Consider the following 20,820-nt stretch of genomic DNA (forward strand, 5'->3'; position numbering starts at 1 on the left):
AATAGTCAAGTGTAGAGGTAACAAAGCCAAGGGGGAGTGTTTCATCAGCAGAAGAGCTGAGACAGGGATGAAGTCGTCTCATGTTAAGGGGGTGGAAATAGACCGTTTTACTGATGGTGTGAATATTTGGTAGGAAGCTCATCTCAAGGTTAACTATGTAACTAAGATTGTGAACAGTTTGGTTTCATCTCAGACATTTGAAAAGGAGAGAGATGGAGAGTGTAGCTAGGAAATGTTTGGAGCAAAGACAGAAAACAATATTTAATTGGCATTGCAGATGTTTGAGGTAATACATTTTGGAAGGATGAGTGAGGAGAGACAATACAAGTTAAATGGTACAGCTATAAAGGTGGTAAAATAACAGACACCTGGGGTGTTTGTGTGCAAATATTTGAATGTGGCAGGACAAGTTAACAAAGCTGTTAGTAAAGCATTTGGGATCCTAGGCTTTATAAATAAAGACACAAAGAACAAAAACAACAACATTATGCAAAACATAGATAAAATACTAGTTAGTCTTATGTCGAATACTGGTTACCACACTTTAAGAAGGACATGAAGCCTTTGGAGAGGCTACAGAACTGTTTTACTAGAATTTGTCTAGGAATGAGGGATTACAGTTATGTAGCTGGGGTTGTTCTGCTTAGAGCAGAGAACGTTCAGAGGAAATGTGATTGAGGTGTTTAACTGTTTCAGTGCTGTATCTCTAAACTAAACTAAACAACATTAGGAAGGGTTTAGATAAATTAAAGAAAGAGAAACTGTTTCCAATGTCCAAGGGACCGCTAACTAGAGACACAGATTTAAGGCGATTGGCAAAAGAAGCAGACAAGAAGATTTTTGTTTGAGTGTTTTGGATTTGGAACGCACTGTCTGATAGGCTGATGGATACAGATTCAATAGTAGATCACAAAAGGGAATTGGATAAATATCAGAAGGAAAAAAATGAATGTAAGGATATAGTGAAAGAGCCAGGGAGTGGGACAAACTGGATTGCTCTTTGAAAGGGCCAGCACAGACTCAATGGGCCGAATGACCTCATTCAGGGCTGTGCTATTCTCTGATTCTATGCTTGCTCCTGCCTGTACTTGCTCAATTTTCCTAGCCTTCCAAAAGGCTTTTCATAAAGTACCACTTAACAGAGGTTTTACCAAAATTGAAACACATGGGATTAAAGGGCCAATGTCAGCCATGGCTCAGTTTGTAACTCTCTCCCCTTTCAGTCACAAGCTTCTAGGATCAAGTGTCACTGCAGGACTTGATCACATGAATCAAGGCTGACATTGCAGTGACAGTACTGAGAGAGTGTTGCACTGTCAGAGGTGCCATCTTTGGATGAAACCTTAAACCAAGGCTCCGACTGCCCTCTCAAGTGGACGAAGAGAAGGGGAGTTACCCCATCTTCCTGGTCAATATTTACCCTTCAATCAACATCACAAAACCGATCTGGTCATTATCATACTGAAGTTTGCGGGAGCTTGCTGTGCGGAAACTGGCTGCCGTGTTTCCTCTGTCGCATGAGTGACTACACTTTAAAAAGTACTCATTGGTTGTAAATCGTTTTGGGACATGCAGTGGTCATGAAAGGTGCTATATAAATGGAAGTCTTTTTTTCAATACCAGCATGCAGGAAATTAGCTAAGTGACAGAAAGCAGAGAATAGTGGAGAATAGTTGTTTTGCAGACTGGAGGGAAGTACACTGTGGGGTTCCCCAGGGTCACTGTTGGGGATCACTGTTGCTGCATATTAATGCAATGGGCTTATATGCAGAGTGGATAATTTAATTTTTTTCAGATGGCAGGAAGCTCGGAAATGTTAATAAACGGTGAGACGGATAGTAACCTACTTCAGGAGGTCAGAGACTGGTGAAATGGGCAGGCCCATAGCAGATGCAATTTAACATAGAGAAGTGTGAAGTAATACATTTTGGTAGGAGGTATGAGGAAAGGCAATATCAACTGAAGTGTATCATTTCAATATGGGGACAGGAACAGACAGACCCTGGAGAGAATGCACACAAGTCTTTGAAGATAACAGGACAAATTGACAAGGTTATTCAAAACCTCTGTTGTTACAAACAGAGGCAGAGAGAAACAAAAGTCAGGAGGAAATGCTGATTTTTATATATTATTTGTTAGGCCCCAGTTGGAATGTTGCATCCAATTCTGATCTCCACACTTTGGTAAGGATGTCAAGGACTTAGTGAAGATACAGAGGTGATTTACTGGAATGGTACCAGGAATCTGGCACTTCAGTTACGTGGAGAGATTGGAAAAGCTGGGATTGTTCTCTTTCGAGCATTGATGGGTAAGGGGTGATTTAATATAGAAGTTCAAAGTAATGAAGCGTTTTGGTAGGGTAATTAAGGAAAAACTGTTTCCAATGTCAGAATGTTTGGTAGTAAGAAGACACTGGTTGAAGGTAATTGGAAAAGAACCAGAGGCAAAATGAGGAGAATTTTCTTGCACAGCGAGTTGCAGAATTCACTGTCTGAAAACATGGTGAAAGCAGTTTCATTAAAATATTTCAATTGGGAATTTAACAAATCGGCAATTGGAAGAAAAACACATGCAGGAGTCTGGGGAAAGAGGATGGGAGTGGAACTAATTAGATCGCTCTTCCACAGAGACAGCACTGACACAATGGGCTGTGCTGCATCAATCTCTGATTCTAAGAGCAAGAGAAAGAAGAGTTGAGAGACAGAGTGTGTGTGTGAGAGAGAGAGAGAGAGAGACAGGGTGAAAGGAAAGTAGATACGGAAAAAGATGTTTGTGCAGTTTTTTGGGCTTAGGGATTGTCATTCATGATCTGCCTGTTCCCGTTGAGGCACACAAACTTCACGTTGCCTCCTCACTTCCATGAATTCTACGTGCCTGCCCAGGGTGACCCGTGCTGCTGTCTTGCTGCACACTGAACAGGGGCCTAACTGTGTGAGAGGTAAAACCTGGCTCTGGTATAAAATTAAAACCCGACCCGACCACATCCAACCCAACCCAGGCCCAAGTCCTTTAATTTTTTTTTAAATGCCCAAACCCGACACATGTAGTCGGGTTCGGTCGGGTAGCCAGGCTTTTGGCCAGTGTCCTGAATAAACAGGCCCAAGGAGGTGGAATAAATGAACAGTTCATTTTGAACAGAGTTTCCTTCCGACTGTCGTTCAGTTTAACGATTATGGGATTTGCAGCTCTCCGACAATGCTACCTGTCACTGCCTCTGAAACCATGCTGCTGGGAGATGGAAGTGTGGTGACCGTAGGTAAGGAGATCTCAAATTTGGATACTGTAAACTGTAACATAACAAAAAAAATCTTAAGTAAGTAAAATAAGAAAATTCTAGAAACACTCAGCAGCTTAGGCAGTGGAGAGAAATCGAGTTAACATTTCAGGCTGATAACCTTTCATCAGGACCTGTAAAAAATATCGTGGCAGATCCATTATAAAGGCCTTCAGAAATCAGTAAGGTTGTGATTTCAGATATCCCTGTTTCATAAATGTTTGTTCTGAGTAATTGCCATTTTCAAAATTGTTAATTTAACTGTAGGAACTCCCTTGTATAGTCCAATTATACCGGTTTTCCCTAAGGTTTTGTGATTGAGTTTTAGAATTAGTTCATATTGTTCTACTTACTGGATGATTGATTTTTAGAGATGTTATTGTCATGACTTGTCATCATTCTCAAGTCTAACAAAGTCGGAATTGGATTTGTAATAATTTGATAACGTTAGATCTGATATAAATAACCCATCTCCACATGGCATCTCCTACCCCCAACACCACCAACCTCTCCCACTGCTCAGTGTACCACACCCCCATCACTCACCCATCAGCAGTCCCTAACACTCAGGACTCACACCTAACATTCACATACTCCACCTCACCCTCACACACCTTCCACTGATACCAGCCTCACACCCACCTCTCACTGCCTCCACGTTCCTCCAGCTATTCAGCTATGGCAGGCACATCACCCAAACACAGTGCAACACAATTATTGACGTTCTGCCCTCTCTCTCTTGCAAGACAAGGTGACCCATAATCACAGGGAGCTGCAGTGAACCGGCGAGGGCCAGGCATACCTTCATCTCCTGAGCCTGAGGGAGGAGATGGTTCTCCACATCATGGGACCGGCTGTGACAGAGCCCGTAGCATCCGGCATCACCAAGAGTATTCAGGATGATGCTATGTTCCTGCCTTATGTCCCTTCTTAACTCCCACCTCCCCCTCATCCTGCTGTCTGGGATGATGTACAAGCTGCAGATGGTGGACCTCCTGCTTCCCATCCCACCCCCAATCCCTCACCCCGACCCTCCCCTTCTGATTTTATACTTTCCAATGATAACCTAAAACTTCCAGATTCCCAGTCACAGCAGCTCCAGGAGACAGAGAGAGCGAGAGCAGCAGCACAGCACTAATGGTGAAGCCCCATCACTTGGTCTGATTACTTGCAGCCACCAGCTCAAATACTTACACTGTGTGTACCTTAGAGGCTGGGGGTATAGAGTCGGAATCTGCACACCGTGAGTCACTGAGCATGAGTGGTCTGCAGCCAGGCCAGGGGAAACGATAGATCGTGCACCAGTTCACCAGAGGGCGAGGTCACAAATGGGGTATGTTATACAACACTCAGAATGACAACTTTGATGGAGCAGCATAAAGGCCTGCTACCCGATCCGAACCCAATAGGACCCAACGACATATGTCAGGTTCGGGTCGGGTCGGGTCGGACTTCCGGGTCCGGTATTCGGGCTCGGGTCAAGTCAGGCCAGATCAGACACGCTCTCTCACCACCTCAAGTAAGTGACTTTAATGTTAATTTACTTTTTGGACTTTGAAGGTGGTTTTGCTCCAGTTATTTTAAGCTTATGCAATTAAGGAACAAAGTGAAAAATGGATGGTAAGTTAACTGATGGTCGGGTTGGGTCGGGCGCAGAAAAAATGGAAGGACTCGGGCCGGGTCGGGCTAGGGGTTGCATGGGGTTCTGTCGGGCTTGGGTCGGGTCTCATTTGCAGACCCGAGCAGGCCTTTAGAGCAGCATACAGGAGAGAGTGTGTACACTGAGACACTTTGTCCATTGACAATCCTGTCAGACGGTCTGTTGTCACTGTCAAGGAACATGGAGGAGTCCGGCTCCGATGTGTCACAGGACATTGCACAGAGCTTGAAGCCCATTCTTTCCCCTGTGGAAGTGGTCACTAACTCCATGACAGCACGAGCGAACCCAGCCGTGTTACAGTGTTTGGTGACCATTGTCTCAGCTTCCACTGCAGCACAGACGGCAGACACCCAACGTCTCAGTGCTGCAGTGGAAGCTCAGACTGAGGTCATTAAATCCATGCTTGCTGCCATGCAGGATCAGACTGCTGCCATCATGGCTGTGGATCTCAGTGTTCAAAGGGGTTTGCAGGCTCTCACAGCAGTCCAGCAATCTGTGATCCAGTAGATTACTAGGATTGTATCACCTTGTGGGAATGGCAGTGTCTCCGTGGAGCATGAACCTGCTGTCCTCTCAGGATGTCAGTATTCTCCATTCCCTGCCACTCTGCCAGTACACTTGCTGTTGCTCATTAGCCAGCCCAGGCTGCTGCTGCCCATGTCGAGGTAGTGCAGCCCGAATCTGGGCCCTCAAGGCCCAGAGCTGCTCGAGAATGTCCTGCAAGGCCATCTGCCGTCTCCCCCAGTGAAAGTCAACAGCCTTCCACCAGCCAGGCTGCAGCCACTGGGGAAACACTGTGTAGGAGCACTAGGCAAGTCGAGGGGACCCACAAGACAGGCACTAAGGGAATACACGAGGGTGAATAGTTCAGTTTTATTTGTATAATAGGATGTGTTGTTCAATGAAGATGTTAATGAAAAGGTTTTTGTTGGTGACTTTTATTGCAGGATGGTGACCAAGGGGATGCTGTGATGGGGTATCTCAGATAGAAACATAGAAACATAGGAGCAGGAGTAGGCCATTCGGCCCTTCGAGCCTGCCATTCATTATGATGATGATTGATCATCCAACTCAGTAACCTGTTCCCACTATCGCCCCGTATCCTTTGATCCCTTTTGCCCCAAGAGCTATATCTAACTCCTTCTTGAAAACATACAATGTTTTGGCCTCAACTGCTTTCTGTGGTAGCGAATTCCACAGGTTCACCACTGTCTGGGTGAAGAAATTTCTCCTCATCTCAGTCCTGAAAGGTTTACCCCATATCCTTAGACTATGACCCCTGGTTCTGGACTCCCCCACCATCAGGAACATCCTTCCTGCATCTATCCTGTCAAGTCCTGTTAGAGTTTTATAGGTCTCTATTAGATCCCCCCTCACTCTTCTGAACTCCAGCGAATATAATCCTAACCAACTCAATCTCTCCTCATCCGTCAGTCCCACCATCCCAGGAATCAGTCTGGTAAACCTTCTCTGCACTCCCTCTATAGCAAGAACATCCTTCCTCAGATAAGGAGACCAAAACTACACACAATATTCCAGGTGTGGTCTCACCAAGGCCGTTTATAATTGCAGCAAAACATCCCTGCTTCTGTACTCGAATCTTTTCGCTATGAAGGCCAACATACCATTTGCCTTTTTTACCACCTGTTGCACCTGCATGCTTACCTTCAGTGACTGGTATACGAGAACACCCAGGCCTCGCTGCATGTTCCCCTCTCTCAGTTTACAGCCGTTCAGATAATAATCTGCCTTCCTGTTTTTGCTACCAAAGTGTATAGCTTCACATTTATCCACATTATACTGCATCTGCCATGCATTAGCCCACTCACTCAACTTGTCTAAATCACCCTGAAGCCTCTCTGCATCCTCCTCACAACTCACCCTCCCACCCAGTTTTGTGTCATCTGCAAATTTAGAAATATTACATTTAGTTCCCTCATCTATATCATTAATATATATTGTGAATAGCTGGGGTCCTAGCACCGATCCCTGCAGTACCTCACTAGTCACTGCCTGCCATTCGGAAAAAGACCCATTTAACCCGACTTTTTGTTTCCTGTCCGCCAACCAATTTTCTACCCATCGCAATACACTACCCCCAATCCCATGCGCTTTAATTTTACATGCTAATCTCTTATGTGGGACTTTGTCGAAAGCCTTCTGAAAGTCCAAATAAACCACATCTACTGGCTCCTCCTCAACTCTACTAGTTACATCCTCGAAGAATTCTAGTAAATTTGTCAAGCATGATTTCCCTTTCGTAAATCCATGCTGACTCTGCCCGATTCTACCACTGTTCTCTAAGTGTTCTGTTATAAAATCTTTGATAATGGACTCTAGAATATTCCCCACTACCGACGTCAGGCTGACTGGTCTATAATTCCCTGCTTTCTCTCTACCTCCCTTTTTAAATAGTGGGGTTACATTAACTACCCTCCAATCTGTCGGAACTGTTCCAGAGTCTATAGAATCTTGGAAGATGACCACCAATACATCCACTATTTCTAGGGCCACTTCCTTAAGTACTCTGGGATGCAGACCATCAGGCCCTGGGGATTTATCGGCCTTCAATCCCATGAATTTCCCCAACACCATTTCTCTACTGATACTGATTTCCTTCAGTTCCTCTCTCTCACTAAGCCCTGTGTTCCCCAACATTTCTGGTATGATATTTGTGTCCTCCTTTGTGAAGACAGAACCAAAGCATGCATTTAGTTGGTCAGCCATTTCTTTATTCCCCATAATAAATTCCCCTGTTTCTGACTGTAAGGGGCCTACATTTGTCTTCACCAATCTTTTTCTCTTCACATATCTATAGAAACTTTTACAGTCAGTTTTTATGTTCCCCGCAAGCTTGCTCTCGTACTCTATTCTCCCCTTCTTAATCAATCCCTTAGTCCTCCTTTGCTGAATTCTAAACTGCTCCCAATCCTCAGGCCTGTTGTTTTTTCCTGGCAAATTTATATGCCTCTTCCTTGGATCTAATGCTATCTCTAATTTCCTTCTAAGCCATGATTTGGCTACCTTTCCCATTTTACTTTTGCGTCAGACAGGGATAAACAATTGTTGCAGTTCATCCATGCGCTCTTTAAATGTTTGCCATTGCCTCTCCACCATCATCCCTTTAAATAACGTTTCCCAATCCGTCATGGCCAACTTGCGCCTCATACCTTCGCAGTTTCCTTTACTAAGATTCAGGACCCTAGTCTCAGAATCAACTACGTCACTCTCCATCTTGATGAAGAATTCTATCATATTATGGTCGCTCATCCCCAAGGGGTCTCGCACAACTAGATTGTCAATTATTCCTCTCTCATTACACAATACCCAGTCTAGAATGGCCTGTTCTCTAGTTGGGTTCCTCAACGTATTGGTCCAGAAAACCATCCCGTAAACACTCCAGGAATTCCTCCTCTACAGTATTGTGACTAATTTGATTTGTCCAATCTTTATGCAGATGAAAGTCACCCATAATTACAGATGTTCCTTTATCACATGCATCTCAAATTTCCTGTTTAATGCCATTCCTAACATCACCACTACAATTTGAGGGTCTATATATGACCCCTTTTTTGCCACTTAATGTTTTTCAGCTCTACCCATCCAGATTCCACATCGTCAGAGCTAATATCTTTCCTCACTATTGTGTTAATTTCCTCTTTAACCAGCAATACAACTCCACCGCCTTTTGCTTTTTGTCTGTCCTTCTGAAATACTGAATATCCCTGCATGTTCATTTCCCATCCCTGGTCACCTTGCAGCCATGTCTCCATAATCCCAACTATATCATACCTGTTTACATTTATTTGCGCGATTAATTCATCCACTTTATTGCAAATTCTCCGTGCATTAAGGCACAAAGCCTTAAGGCTTGTCTTTTTAACATTACTTGTCCTCTTCCCACTATTTTTCACTGGAGCCCTGTTTGATTCTGGCCCTTGATTTCTCTGCCGATCACTTTTCTTATTCCCCTTACTGTCTTTTGTTCTTGTCTTTGATCCCCCCCTCCTCTGACACCTTGCAAAGGTTCCCATCCCCCTGCCATTTTAGTTTAAACCCTCCCCAATCACTCTAGCAAATACTCCCCCTAGGACATCAGTCCTGGTCCTGCCCAGGTGTAACCCGTCCAGTTCGTACTGGTCCCACCTCCCCCAGAACCGGTCCCAATGTCCCAGGAATCTAAAACCCTTCCCCTCACACCATCTCTTCAGCCACGTATTCATCCGATATATCCTGCTATTTCTACTCTGACTAGCACGTGGTCCTGGTAGTAATCCTGAGATCACTACCTTTGAGGTCCTACTTTTCAACTTACTTCCTAGCTCCCTGTATTCTGCTTTTAGGAATTCATCCTTTTTTTTAACCTATGTCGTTTGTACCAATGTGTACCACGACCACTGGCTGTTCACCCTCCCCCTTCAGAATGTCCTGTAACCGCTCTGAGACATCCTTGACCCTAGCACCAGGGAGGCAACATACCATCCTGGAGTCTCTTTTGCGGCTACAGAAACACTATCTATTCCCCTGACAATTGTATCCCCTATAACTATTACATTCCCATACTTTTTACTCCTCCCCTGTGCAGCAAAGCCAACCGTGGTGCAACGAATTGGGCTGTTGCTGCTTTCCCCTGAGAGGCCATTCCCCCCAACAGTATCCAAAGCAGTATATCTGTTTTGCCGGGGAATAGCCACAGGAGATTCCTGAACTGCCTGCCTAATCCTCTTGCTCTGCCTGGTGGTCACCCATTCCCTTCCGGCTTGTGGAGTCTGAGCCTGTGGTGTGACCATCTCTCTTTACGTGCTATTCACAATACTCTCCGTCTCGTGGATGCTCCACAGTGTCCCCAGCTGCTGCTCCAGCTCTGAAACCCGGGCTTCCAGGATCTGCAGCTGGATACGTTTCCTGCACACATGCTGGCCCCTGGCACTGGAAATATTCCCTGCTTCCGACATGGAGCACGAGGAGCACACCACGGCTTTGAGATCTCCTGCCATGAATTAACCCATTAAATTAACCTTTTGGAAGATCTTACTGTCCAATAATATCAGTTACTCTCGGGCCCTTCTTCCCTGATCCTCGTTACTACAGAACTCCCTAAAAAAAAAACTATTTACTGTATATGAGATGGGTGTAATGGTGGAGAATGGAAGATCCATGGTGGTAAAGGGAAGTTGTCCAATGGGAACCGAAATCTTAGCCGGCACTCTCCGGCAGCCTGCCTGGGTCTAAGGCGTCCAGGAAATATCCTCCCTGCCTCCTCCTCCTCCTCCTGAGGGGGCCTCCGGATTCCTGGTGCCTATGCCTGTGTCCCCATGATGGTGATGATATGAAGGGTGCCTCAGAACACCGTGAACTTGGACACATGCTCCATTGTGTACAGCGGTTCAGACATCAGAAACATTGCTTCATCATATCAATGGTCTGCTCCACCATGTTCCTGGTGGCTTCATCGCTCACATTATACTCTGATAGTTTTCATGTGGCCGAAGGTGGTTTGGGTGTTGAAACATGAGCTGTGAATAGAAAGGGGTATCCTTTGGTTCTGAGGAGCCTGAAATGTTGGGAACAACCGACTGCTTCAGAATGACAGTATCGTGGCAGCTGCCAGGATAGTGGACATTCACCAACATGATGTACTGGGCATGGTCACATACCAACTATATATTAATGGAGTGAGAGTTCTTTCAGTTCCTGTACCTCTCCCCGTTGACATGGGGGCTCCGCAGAGCCATGTACACCATCAGGAATCCCGCTATACTGACAAAGCCACGGGATCTCACATCCTGCTTCTCCCTGCTGAGGGAGAAAATGATGACATAGATGGTCACCCTCACCTCCCAGAAATATCAGTGGGCAACACGTAGGCCGAGCAATGCCTGGCAAGTTAGTTTAACATCAGTGGTGAGTAAGATTTAGAAACAATAATTTATATTAAAAAAAACACACACTTGGAGAGGTTTGAGCTAATTAAGGGCAGCCAGCATGGATTTTTAAAAGGCCGATCCTGCTTGACTAACCTAATTGATTTTTTTGATGATGGAACAGAGAAGGTTGATGATGGGAATGCGGTGGATGCTGTTTATATAGATTTTAATAAAGTGTTTGATAAAGTACCCCATAAAAGGCTGGTTTAAAAAATTGAGCCTCATGGAATAGGAGGGTCAGTGTCCAATTGGATCAAAAATTAGCTTAAGGACAGAAAACAGAGAAATGTGTTAAATGGTTGTTTTTCAGACTGGAGGATGATAGGCAGTGGTGTTCCCCAAGGGTCAGTGCTAGGACCACTGATTTTTTTTTTCTGTATATAAATGACTTGGATCTTGGAATTCAGAGTAAAATCTCAAAATTTTCCAATGATACCAAAACTTGGAAGAGTGGAAAATGTCATGATCCTATTGATTTTTGGGGGAAATATACGGTGTGACTTTAAGACAGCAAAGGATCAATACTGCTTTAAGATAGCAAGCATCAGAAGGTTCATTTTGGTTGCCTTGGATACAACCATACAGAGAAGGAGAACAAGCTAGCCTCAGAAATTAGCAAGGGAAGTGCATCTTGGTTGCCCCGGATACAGCCATTCAGAGACCGAGAACAAGATATACAATGTTGCGATTGACTTTTGAAACTAGCTGAAAAACTGGCTTTTGCAGAGACAGTAAAGACAGACTGTTCTGCCAGCATGTACTGAAGGAAATAGGAGAGTTCTCCCTCAATCTGTTTAAACCCTATTTATTATACTCTCAGAATTCTGAAAAGTCAAGCCAGATTAATTCTTTAAAAAAAAACAAATTGTCGATCGGTGTTCGTTGTTGGAAAAGGAAGAGTGGCACTTTGGCTGCTGAACTGGACTGCTGGGTTTCCTATGGTTGAGAAACTTGGTTTTTTCCCATTGGACATAGGAACATAGGAAGATCAGAACAGGAGTAAGCCATTCAGCCCCTCGAGCCTGTCCCACCATTCAATGAGATCATGGCTGATCCGCGGCCTAACTCCATATACCTGCCTTTGGCCCATATCCCTTAATATCTTTGCTTAACAAAAATCTATCCATCTCAGATTTAAAATTAACAACTGTTCTAGCTTCAACTGCTGTTTGTGGGAGAGAGTTCCAAACCTCTACCACCCTTTACGTGAAGAAGTGCTTCCTAACGTCTCTCCTGAACAGTCTGGTCCTAATATTTAGACTATGCCTCCTAGTTTTAGAATCTCCAACCAGTGGAAATAGTTTATCGAGCCTGTCTTTTCCTGTTAATATCTTGAAAACTTCAATCAGATCACCCCTTAACCTTCTAAATTCTAGTGAAAACAGGCCTAATTTGTGTAATCTCTCCTCGTAACTTAACCCCTGTAGTCCAGGTGTCATTCTTGTAAACTTACATTGCACTCCCTCCAAGGCCAATATACCCTTCCTAAGATGTGCTGCTCACAGTACTCCAAGTGGGGTCTAACCAGGGTTTTGTACAGCTGCAGCATAACCTCTGTGTCTTTATACTCCAATCCTCTAGATATAAAGGCTAGCATTCCATTAGCCTTTTTGATTATTTTCTGCACTTGCTCATGACATTTTAAAGATCTATGCACCTGAACCCCCAAGTCTCTTTGGACATCCACTGTACTTAACCTCTTCCCATTTAGAAAGTACCCTGCTCTATTCTTTTTTTGGTCCAAAATGGATAACCTCACACTTGCCCGCATTGAAATCCATCTGCCACAGTTTTGCCCTCTCACCTAGTCTGTCAATATCTCTTTGCAATTTTATGCTATCATCTAGACTGTCTACAATGCCGCCTAACTTTGTATCATCAGCAAATTTGGATATATGACTTAGTATGCCATCATCCAAGTCATTAATGAATAATGTGAATAATTGAGGCCCCAACACAGATCCCTGCGAGACACCACTAGTCACATCCTGCCAATCAGAGTACTTACCCATTATCCCCACTCTCTGTCACCTACCACTCAACCAACTTCCTAACCATGTCAATAATTTGCCCTCAACTCCATGGGCTTCTACCTTAGTTAACAGTCTCTTATGTGGGACTTTATCAAATGCCTTCTGGAAATCCATATAAATAACATCCATAGACATTTCCCTGTCCACTATCTTAGTCACCTCTTCAAAACATTCAGTGAGATTTGTCAGGCATGACCTTCCCATCATGAATCCATGCTGGCTGTCCCTGATTAACTGAAAATTTTCTAGGTGTTCAGTCACCCTATCCTTGATTATAGACTCCAGCAACTTGCCCACCACAGATGTCAGGCTAACTGGTCTGTAATTTCCTTGGTTCCCCCTTTCACCCTTCTTAAAAAGTGGGGTGACATGTGCAACTTTCCAATCCAGAGGGACCACTCCTGAATCTAGGGAACTCTGAAAGACTATAGTTAGGGCATCTACAATGTGCTCCCCTACTTCCTTTAACACCCTCGGATGGAAACCGTCAGGTCCTGGGGATTTCTCACTCTTTAGTTCCATTAATTTCCTTGTTATTGATGATTTACTTACGTTAATTGTATTAAGTCCCTGTCCCCTATCGGCTATTATTTTTTCGGAACTTCCAGCAAGTTTTTTCAACTGTAAATACTGAGGCAAAGTAATTGTTCAACATATCTGCCATTTCTCCATTATCAATGACAATATCTCCACTTTCAGCTTTTAGTGGGCCGACATTGCTCTTGACCACCTGTTTTCCCTTTATGTAACTATAACATTTCTTATTGATTTTCATGCCCCTTGCAAGTTTCCTTTCATAAACTCTTTTAGTAACTCATATAAGCTGTTTTGTGACCCTTTGCTGGTCTTTGTATCGATCCCATTCGGCCGGATCTGTGCTGCGTTTTGCATTTTTGTAAGCCATTTCTTTTTGTTTCATGCTATCCCTAATCTCTTTAGTTGTCCATGACTGTTTTTTCTGTGAAGTGGAGCTTTTTCCTCTCAGGGGTATATACTCGCTCTGTATTTCATTAAATGTTTCTTTAAATATTCTCCACTGTTCTTCAGTTGTTCGACCCATTAACAGATCTACCCAGTTTACCGTGGACAGTCTCTGTCTCATCCCAGTAAATCAGCCTTACACAAGTCTAAAATTCTTGTAGCTGATTCGTGCTTTTCACTTTCAAACGTTACCTTGAATTCAATCATGTTGTGATCACTATTTGATAAATGTTCACGCACAGTTAGGCTCCTAATTAATTTGGCTAAATCTAATTAATCTAACTAAATCTAATATTGCCTGTCCCCTTGTTACATCTAGGGCATATTGCTGTAGGAAACTATCCCGGACACATTCCAGAAATTCACTACCTTTCTGACAGGTGCTAGTCTGCCTCTCCCAATATATGTGTAAATTAAAATCCCCCATTAATACTACACTGCCTTTGTTACACACTTGCCTAATTTGTGCATTTATACAATCTAACACCTCAGAACTACTACCAGGGGGTCTATACACAACACCCATTACAGTTTTAGATCCTTTTCTGTTCCTCAATTCCACCATAAGGGCTCCACTGGATGCTTTCCCCTCATTATATCCTCCCTCACCAATGAGGTGATATTATTTCTAATCAGTACGCCTACTCCACCCCCTCTGCCATTTTCCCTGTCCCTCCTGTAAACTTTATAACCAGGTATATTTAGTTCCCAGTCCCGACCATCCTGCAGCCACGTCTCCGCAATGGTCACCACATCATAATCTTCCATTTGAATTTGCGCCTACAGCTAATCTAGTTTATTCCTTACACTCCGTGCATTTGTATATAGAACTCTTATTTGGGCTATACCCCCTAACCTGTCCCTCAGCACTGATGCTTTATTCGCCTGTTTATTATTTCTCTCTTCTGGTTTAACCAGTATACTTCTTGCAGTTTGGTAACAATCAGCCTCACCACTAACCTGCACTCCTACCTTCTCCTTTAACTTCCTGCTTTTCCATGCAACTGAACCCCCCCCCCCCCACCTATTAGTTTAAAGCCCTATCTCCAGCCCTAGTTATGTGATTCGCCAGGACTCTGGTCCCAGCATGATTCAGGTGGAGCCCGTCCCATCGGAACAGCTTCCTCCTTCCCCAGTGCTGGTGCCAATGTCCCACAAATTCAAACCCATTTCTCCCACACCAATCTTTGAGCCACGCATTTACCTCTTTAATCTTATTGACCCTTTGCCAATTAGCTCGTGGCTCGGGTAGTAATCCGGAGATTATTACCTTTTTGGTTCTGCTTTTTAATTTAGCCCCTAGCTGCTCATATTCCCTCAGCAGAACCTCTATCCTCCTTCTACCTATATCATTGGTATCTATGTGGACCACGACAACTGGATCTTTACCCTCCCACTCCAAGTTCCTCTGCAGCCCAGCTGAGATATCCCGAACCCTGGCACCAGGTAGGCAACAGAGCCTTCGGGACTCTCGATCCTGGCCACAGAGAACAGTGTCTATGCCCCTAACTATACTATCCCCGATTACAACTACATTTCTCTTTTCTCCCCCCACTTGAATGGCTCCCTGTACCACAGTGCTGTGGTCAGTTTGCTCATCCTCCCTAAAGTCCCCGCTCTTGTCCACACAGGGAGCAAGAATCTCGAACCTGTTGGACAAGGACAATGGCTGAGGCTCCTGCAGCACTACCTCCTGGATCCCTCTACCTGCCTCACTCATAGTCACACCCTCCTGTCCCTGGCCACTGGCCAAATTCAAGGTAGTTAATCTAAGGGGTGTGACTGTCTCCTGAAACACAGCGTCCAGGTAACTCTCCCCCTCCCTGAAGTGTCTGAAGCTCAGACTCCAGCTCATCAACTCTGAGCCGGAGTTCCTCAAGCAGCCAACACTTGCTACAGATGTGATCACTAGGAACCACAATGGGGTCCACCAGCTCCCACATCATGCAGGTACAACACATCGCCTGGCCCTGCATCTCTATTTTATTTAATTAGATTTTAATTTGTTTTTTTTAATTTCCGACTGGTCTTTAGTTTTTAATCTGTAAAATATTTCTCCTATTCAACTTTAATCTGAAATCAACTTAGAATAGGTAATTCAAATTAGCATTTACTTATCAACCAATGAACTTATGGTTTTCCTGTGATGTCACTCTTTGTTTTTTTTTCACTCTGTTTTTACTCCCTTAAATTATCCAAAAATTAGATTTACACTAGGTACCCTTGGTACCACCCCCCCAAAAATAACACTACCTACTATATTAAAAAAGAACTGTAGACCTTTCTCTTTACTTTAGTTACGAACCCAGCTATTTAGAGTTATTCCCTAATAGCAGTTACTCACCAACTAATCACCTTGCAACTTTCCTGTGATGTCACTGTTGACTTTTTTTTTTCAAAACTTTGGCATGTCTGGACTGCTCCTAGAAGGTAAGCCAGCTCACTGAATGAACTCTCTCTCTCTCCTGGTCTCTCTGTGCCCCGGCTCCGCTCTCACTGTTTCCTGCTCGCTGAATGAACTCTCTCTGTCTCCTGGTCTCTCTGTGCCCCAGCTCCACTCTCGCTGTTTCCCGCTCACTGAATGAACTCTCACTCTGTCTCCTGATGTCTTTGTGCCCTGGCTCCACTCTCGCAGTTTCCCACTCGCTGAGTGAACTCCCTCTCTCTCTCCCAGTCTCTTTATGCTCCACCTCCGCTCTCACTGTTTCCCACTCGCTGTGTGAGGACGACTGCGAGGACTTCAAGCAACCTTGGACTGTTCCACATTGGAAGATTCCACTTAGTCAGGGGCGAAAATCTGCAAGTTCTTTATTGCTATGGTTCTATGGTTCTTTCTATTTTTAGATATTGCTTGATCTTAGTAGTGCCCAAGTTTTAGTTTTTTCTAATAAACAGTTAATTTGTTGATCTAAATATACCTGGTTTGGTTCGCCTCATTCGGGGATTAATAGATTGTGCAATTTGCCTGTAGCTTTCTTTAATTTGGAAAGTTTAAAGTGTTATGTTATGTAATCTGTGGAGTGATGGGACTGAATTCACAGTGCGTTTCTCCACCACAATCAGAATCATATATTTTGATTGGGGGCTTTGTCTTGAGCGGTCATGCCATAACACAAACAAGTGAGGATGATAGAAACCGCCTGCAACAGGGCATAGATAGTCCAACAGAATGGGCAGAGAAGTGGCAGATCAAATGTAATACAGAGGAGTGTGAGGTGATGTATTTTGGCAGAAGGGATAGGGTGAGCCAAGCAGTCTTAATGGCACGGTTGTAAAGAGTGTGTGGGAACAGAGGGACCTGCGGGTGCATGTGCATAGATCTTTGAAGTTGGCAGGACATGTTGAGAGAGTGGGTTAGTAAAGCATATGGGATTTTGGGCTTCTTAAATACAGGCATAGAGTACAAAAACAGGGAAGCTATGCTGAACATTTATACAGCTCTGGTAAGGCCCCAAGTGGGGTATTGTGTCCATTTCTGTCACCGCACTTTAGGAAGGATGTGAGGGTCCTTGAGGGTGAACAGGATATTTACCAGAATGGTTCCAGGGGTGGGGGTGCTTATAGTTACAAGGTTAATTTGGAAAAGCTGGGGTTGTTCTCCCTGGAGCAAAGGAGATTGAGGGGAAATTTACGAGAAGTGTACAAGATTATGACAGAATCACAGCATTGTTACAGTACAGAAGGAGGCCCATCATATCTGCACTGGCTCTCTAAGTGAGGAATTCCTGCCTTTCCCTCCCTTTTCCCCCATAACCCTGCACATTCTTCCTTTTCAGGTAACTATCTAATTCCCTTTTGAATGCCTCAAGTGAACCTGCCTCCATCGCAGTCTCTGGCAGTGCATTCCAGATCCTAACCACTCGCTGCATGAAAACGTTTTCCTTGTGTTGCCATTGCTTCCTTTTACCAATTACATTAAATCTCTGCCCACTCATTCTTGATCATTTCACAAGTGGGAACAGTTTCTCCTTATCTACTCTCTCCAGACCCCTCATTATTTTGACAGGCTTAAGGAAGAACTGTTCACATTAACTGATGGAAAAGGCTAGGGGGCGCAGATTGAAGGTTTTGTTTGAGAGATGCAAGGGGAATATGAGGAAGAACTTTTTTACGCAGCAGATGGAACCTGCTGCCCACCAGGGTGGGGGAAGCCGAGACAAATCAATGATTTCAAAAGGAAACTGGATGGGTGCTTGAAGGAAGTGAACTTGCAGGGCTACGGGGATTGAGCAGTGGGGTAGGACTGACTGAATTACTCCACAGAGAGCTGGCGTGGACTCAATGGGCCGAATGGCCTCCTTTTGTGTCGTAAATTACTCTATGACCCTATGTTGGATATGTCTCCTGCTGCTGCCTGGAAAGATCCAGATATATAGAAGTTCAATGAAACTGTGACCTTAACAGCTACTGACAGCTCTGTCCTCACCCTGGTGTGAGGCTCCAGGTCGTGTTGCAGGAGGTGACACAGCTCTGTGACCACCTCCTTATTGAATCAGAGTCACCTCACACACTGCTCCTGGGTTAGGTGTAGGTAGGAAAAGTGCTCTTGGAAAACCCGGGGTGGGTAGGACACAGACCCCTCCTCTTCCCTCTTTACAGAGCTACCCCTCTCTGCAGCCTCTGCTCCATTTGTTGGTCATGTTGCAGACCCAGAAACACTGTAACTACAGTCCCCATACCTCGTCCAGAGTTGGGTCACCAAATCCTCTCACCTCCCTGAATGTCTGCAGTAGCTCACAACACAACCTCCATAAAACCATCCACAGCACCTCCACTAACTTTACAATAGCAGAAGTAAGTCAAAAACTCCTCACCTGTAACTTGGAAGCCTGGTCCTTTTAAATAACACTAGAAGGGGTTCCTCGTGCTGCTGAATGTATGTTTAGCTGAGAGTGACTAACACAGGAGGTCAGTGGATATGCACAGACCAAGTTTCAAAGCTATGCATCAAAGCTGTCGGAATGGTACATTGCTGACATGTTCAAACTCCTCCTAACTCTGACAGCACATGCTCGGTATGTCCAGGCTAGAGCCATGCTCAGCATGGGGCACTGTACAGGCAGTGATAGTAGTGGCCGGCTGTGTAGATCCCGTCATTTCATGGACCCAGGCTTCCATAGTGTCTGCGCCAGTGGTGCCGTTGAACCAAAAGTCAGGGAAGATGGCGAGGAAAATAAATCACTTTACAAAAGGGCCAGGAGGGTAGAAGTGGCCGGCAGCTCATTTCGTGCTGTTTTATTGACCCTGGGTTCCATAGTGTTGGCACCAATGGTGTTTTAGAACCATAAATCACAGCCAGCATCGGATACAGAGGGAAAGAAATTCACTTTTAAAAGGGAATTGGAAAAAGACTTGAAGGCAAAGGATTTGCAGGAAAATGGGAAATGGACTGGGAATGGGACTAATTGGAGGGGCGAGGCCATGGAGGGATTCAAACACAAGAATGAGAATATTAAAATGAAGGTGCTGCCAGACCAGGAGTCAATGTAGATCAGTGAGCACAGGGGTGATAGGTGTTTGGGATTTGGTGCGAGTTAGTTTACAGGCAGCAGAGTCTGGTTGGGCTGTGGTTTTTGAAGGTTTGTAACTGGGAGGTTGACCTGGATAAAATTGGAATAGTCAAGTGTGGATTTCACAAAGGCATGGATGAGGGTTTATGCAGCAGATGGGCTGAGGCAGAGGTGGAGACAGGTGACATTTAAAAGGTGGTAGTAGGCAGGGTTGGTGATGGAGAGACTGTGGGGTCGGAACTCAGTTCAGGCTTAAATAGAACGCAGAGGTTTCAAACTATCTGGTTCAGCCTCAAACATTGGCCAGGAAGGGGTAAGTGGATCATGGATAGGGGGCGGAGTTTCTTATGGAGACCAATGACACTGGCTTAAATTATTTAAATGATTTAAATTACCAGAACATTATTGCAATGAAACAGGGTTTACAGATCTCATAGAAATATAGACTTACCAGGGCAGCAACAACAGCAGCAAAGAAGAGAGTAAATTACAAGAACTGTAATACAGTTAGCAATGGTTTAGAGCTAATAGAGCTAATAGCTGGAGATAGAGATTCACCAAGAATAACAATGGCAACAAGCAGGGCAGAGTAAATGATAAGAACAGCAATGTAGTTAAACATGGTTTATAAAATTAAAAGCTGTATAGAGAGACTTACCAGGGACACTAATAATAGCCAGCATGGGATAGTAAATGTATTGAATAATCCGAAGCGTGTAGTAGATCTGAGATTCTAGTGATAGCGAATCATAATGTGCAGAAAGAAAGTAAAGATCCAAGGAGAAACTCCTGTCTGTTGTTGTAACATTCCAATCTATTGTTCTCAGATTCTGACCCATTGATGTCATGTTCCAATCAAATGTTCTCAGATTCTGATCTATCTTTCCCTCTCTCTAAAGCCACTGGTCCCTGTTAGTGCCGGGGTTGATGCTCCCGCTGACACTATGGAATGACACATTGAAATAAGTCTCTTATTAATAGAAGAGGGAAACTCTCCAGTGACACAATTAGGGTCCATGGAGACTGACATTAATTATAATCACTGAACAAACAGGTTATAGAGTCATAGAGTCATACAGCATAGAAACAGGCCCTTCAGCCTACTGCGTCCATGCCGACCATAATGCCTATCTATACTAATCCCACCTGCCTGCATTAATTCCATATCCCTCTATGCCTTGCTCATTCAAGTACCTGTCCAGGTGCCTTTTAAATGTTGCTACTGTTCCTGCCTCCACCACCTCCTCTGGCAGCTCATTCCAGATACCCACTATTCTTTGTGTGAAAAATTTACCCCTTTGATCCCCTTTAAACCTCCTCCCTCTCACCTTAAATCTATGCCCTCTAATTTTAGTCACCCTTACCATTCATTTAACTCCTTTCAATCCAACACTTTTTGTACCACAATAAAGTAGAATATTTGTTCGGTCTGGAT

The 20,820-nt window shown here is 44.3% G+C and overlaps 1 protein-coding gene across 1 annotated transcript in view; it reads right to left on the bottom strand.

Moving 5' to 3' along the window:
* LOC137373404 (probable G-protein coupled receptor 139) overlaps window positions 1-20,233 on the bottom strand; it is a 31,254-nt gene extending 11,021 nt beyond the window's left edge. Inside the window, exon 1 of the mRNA XM_068038221.1 lies at window positions 20,044-20,233. Within this exon, the coding sequence (XP_067894322.1) occupies window positions 20,044-20,233 (190 nt within the window). The remainder of the gene's footprint in view (window positions 1-20,043) is intronic.
* Between the last annotated feature and the right edge of the window lie 587 nt (window positions 20,234-20,820).

This window comes from Heterodontus francisci, chromosome 9 (genome assembly GCF_036365525.1).
Source record: "Heterodontus francisci isolate sHetFra1 chromosome 9, sHetFra1.hap1, whole genome shotgun sequence".
Taxonomy (NCBI): Eukaryota; Metazoa; Chordata; class Chondrichthyes; order Heterodontiformes; family Heterodontidae; genus Heterodontus; species Heterodontus francisci.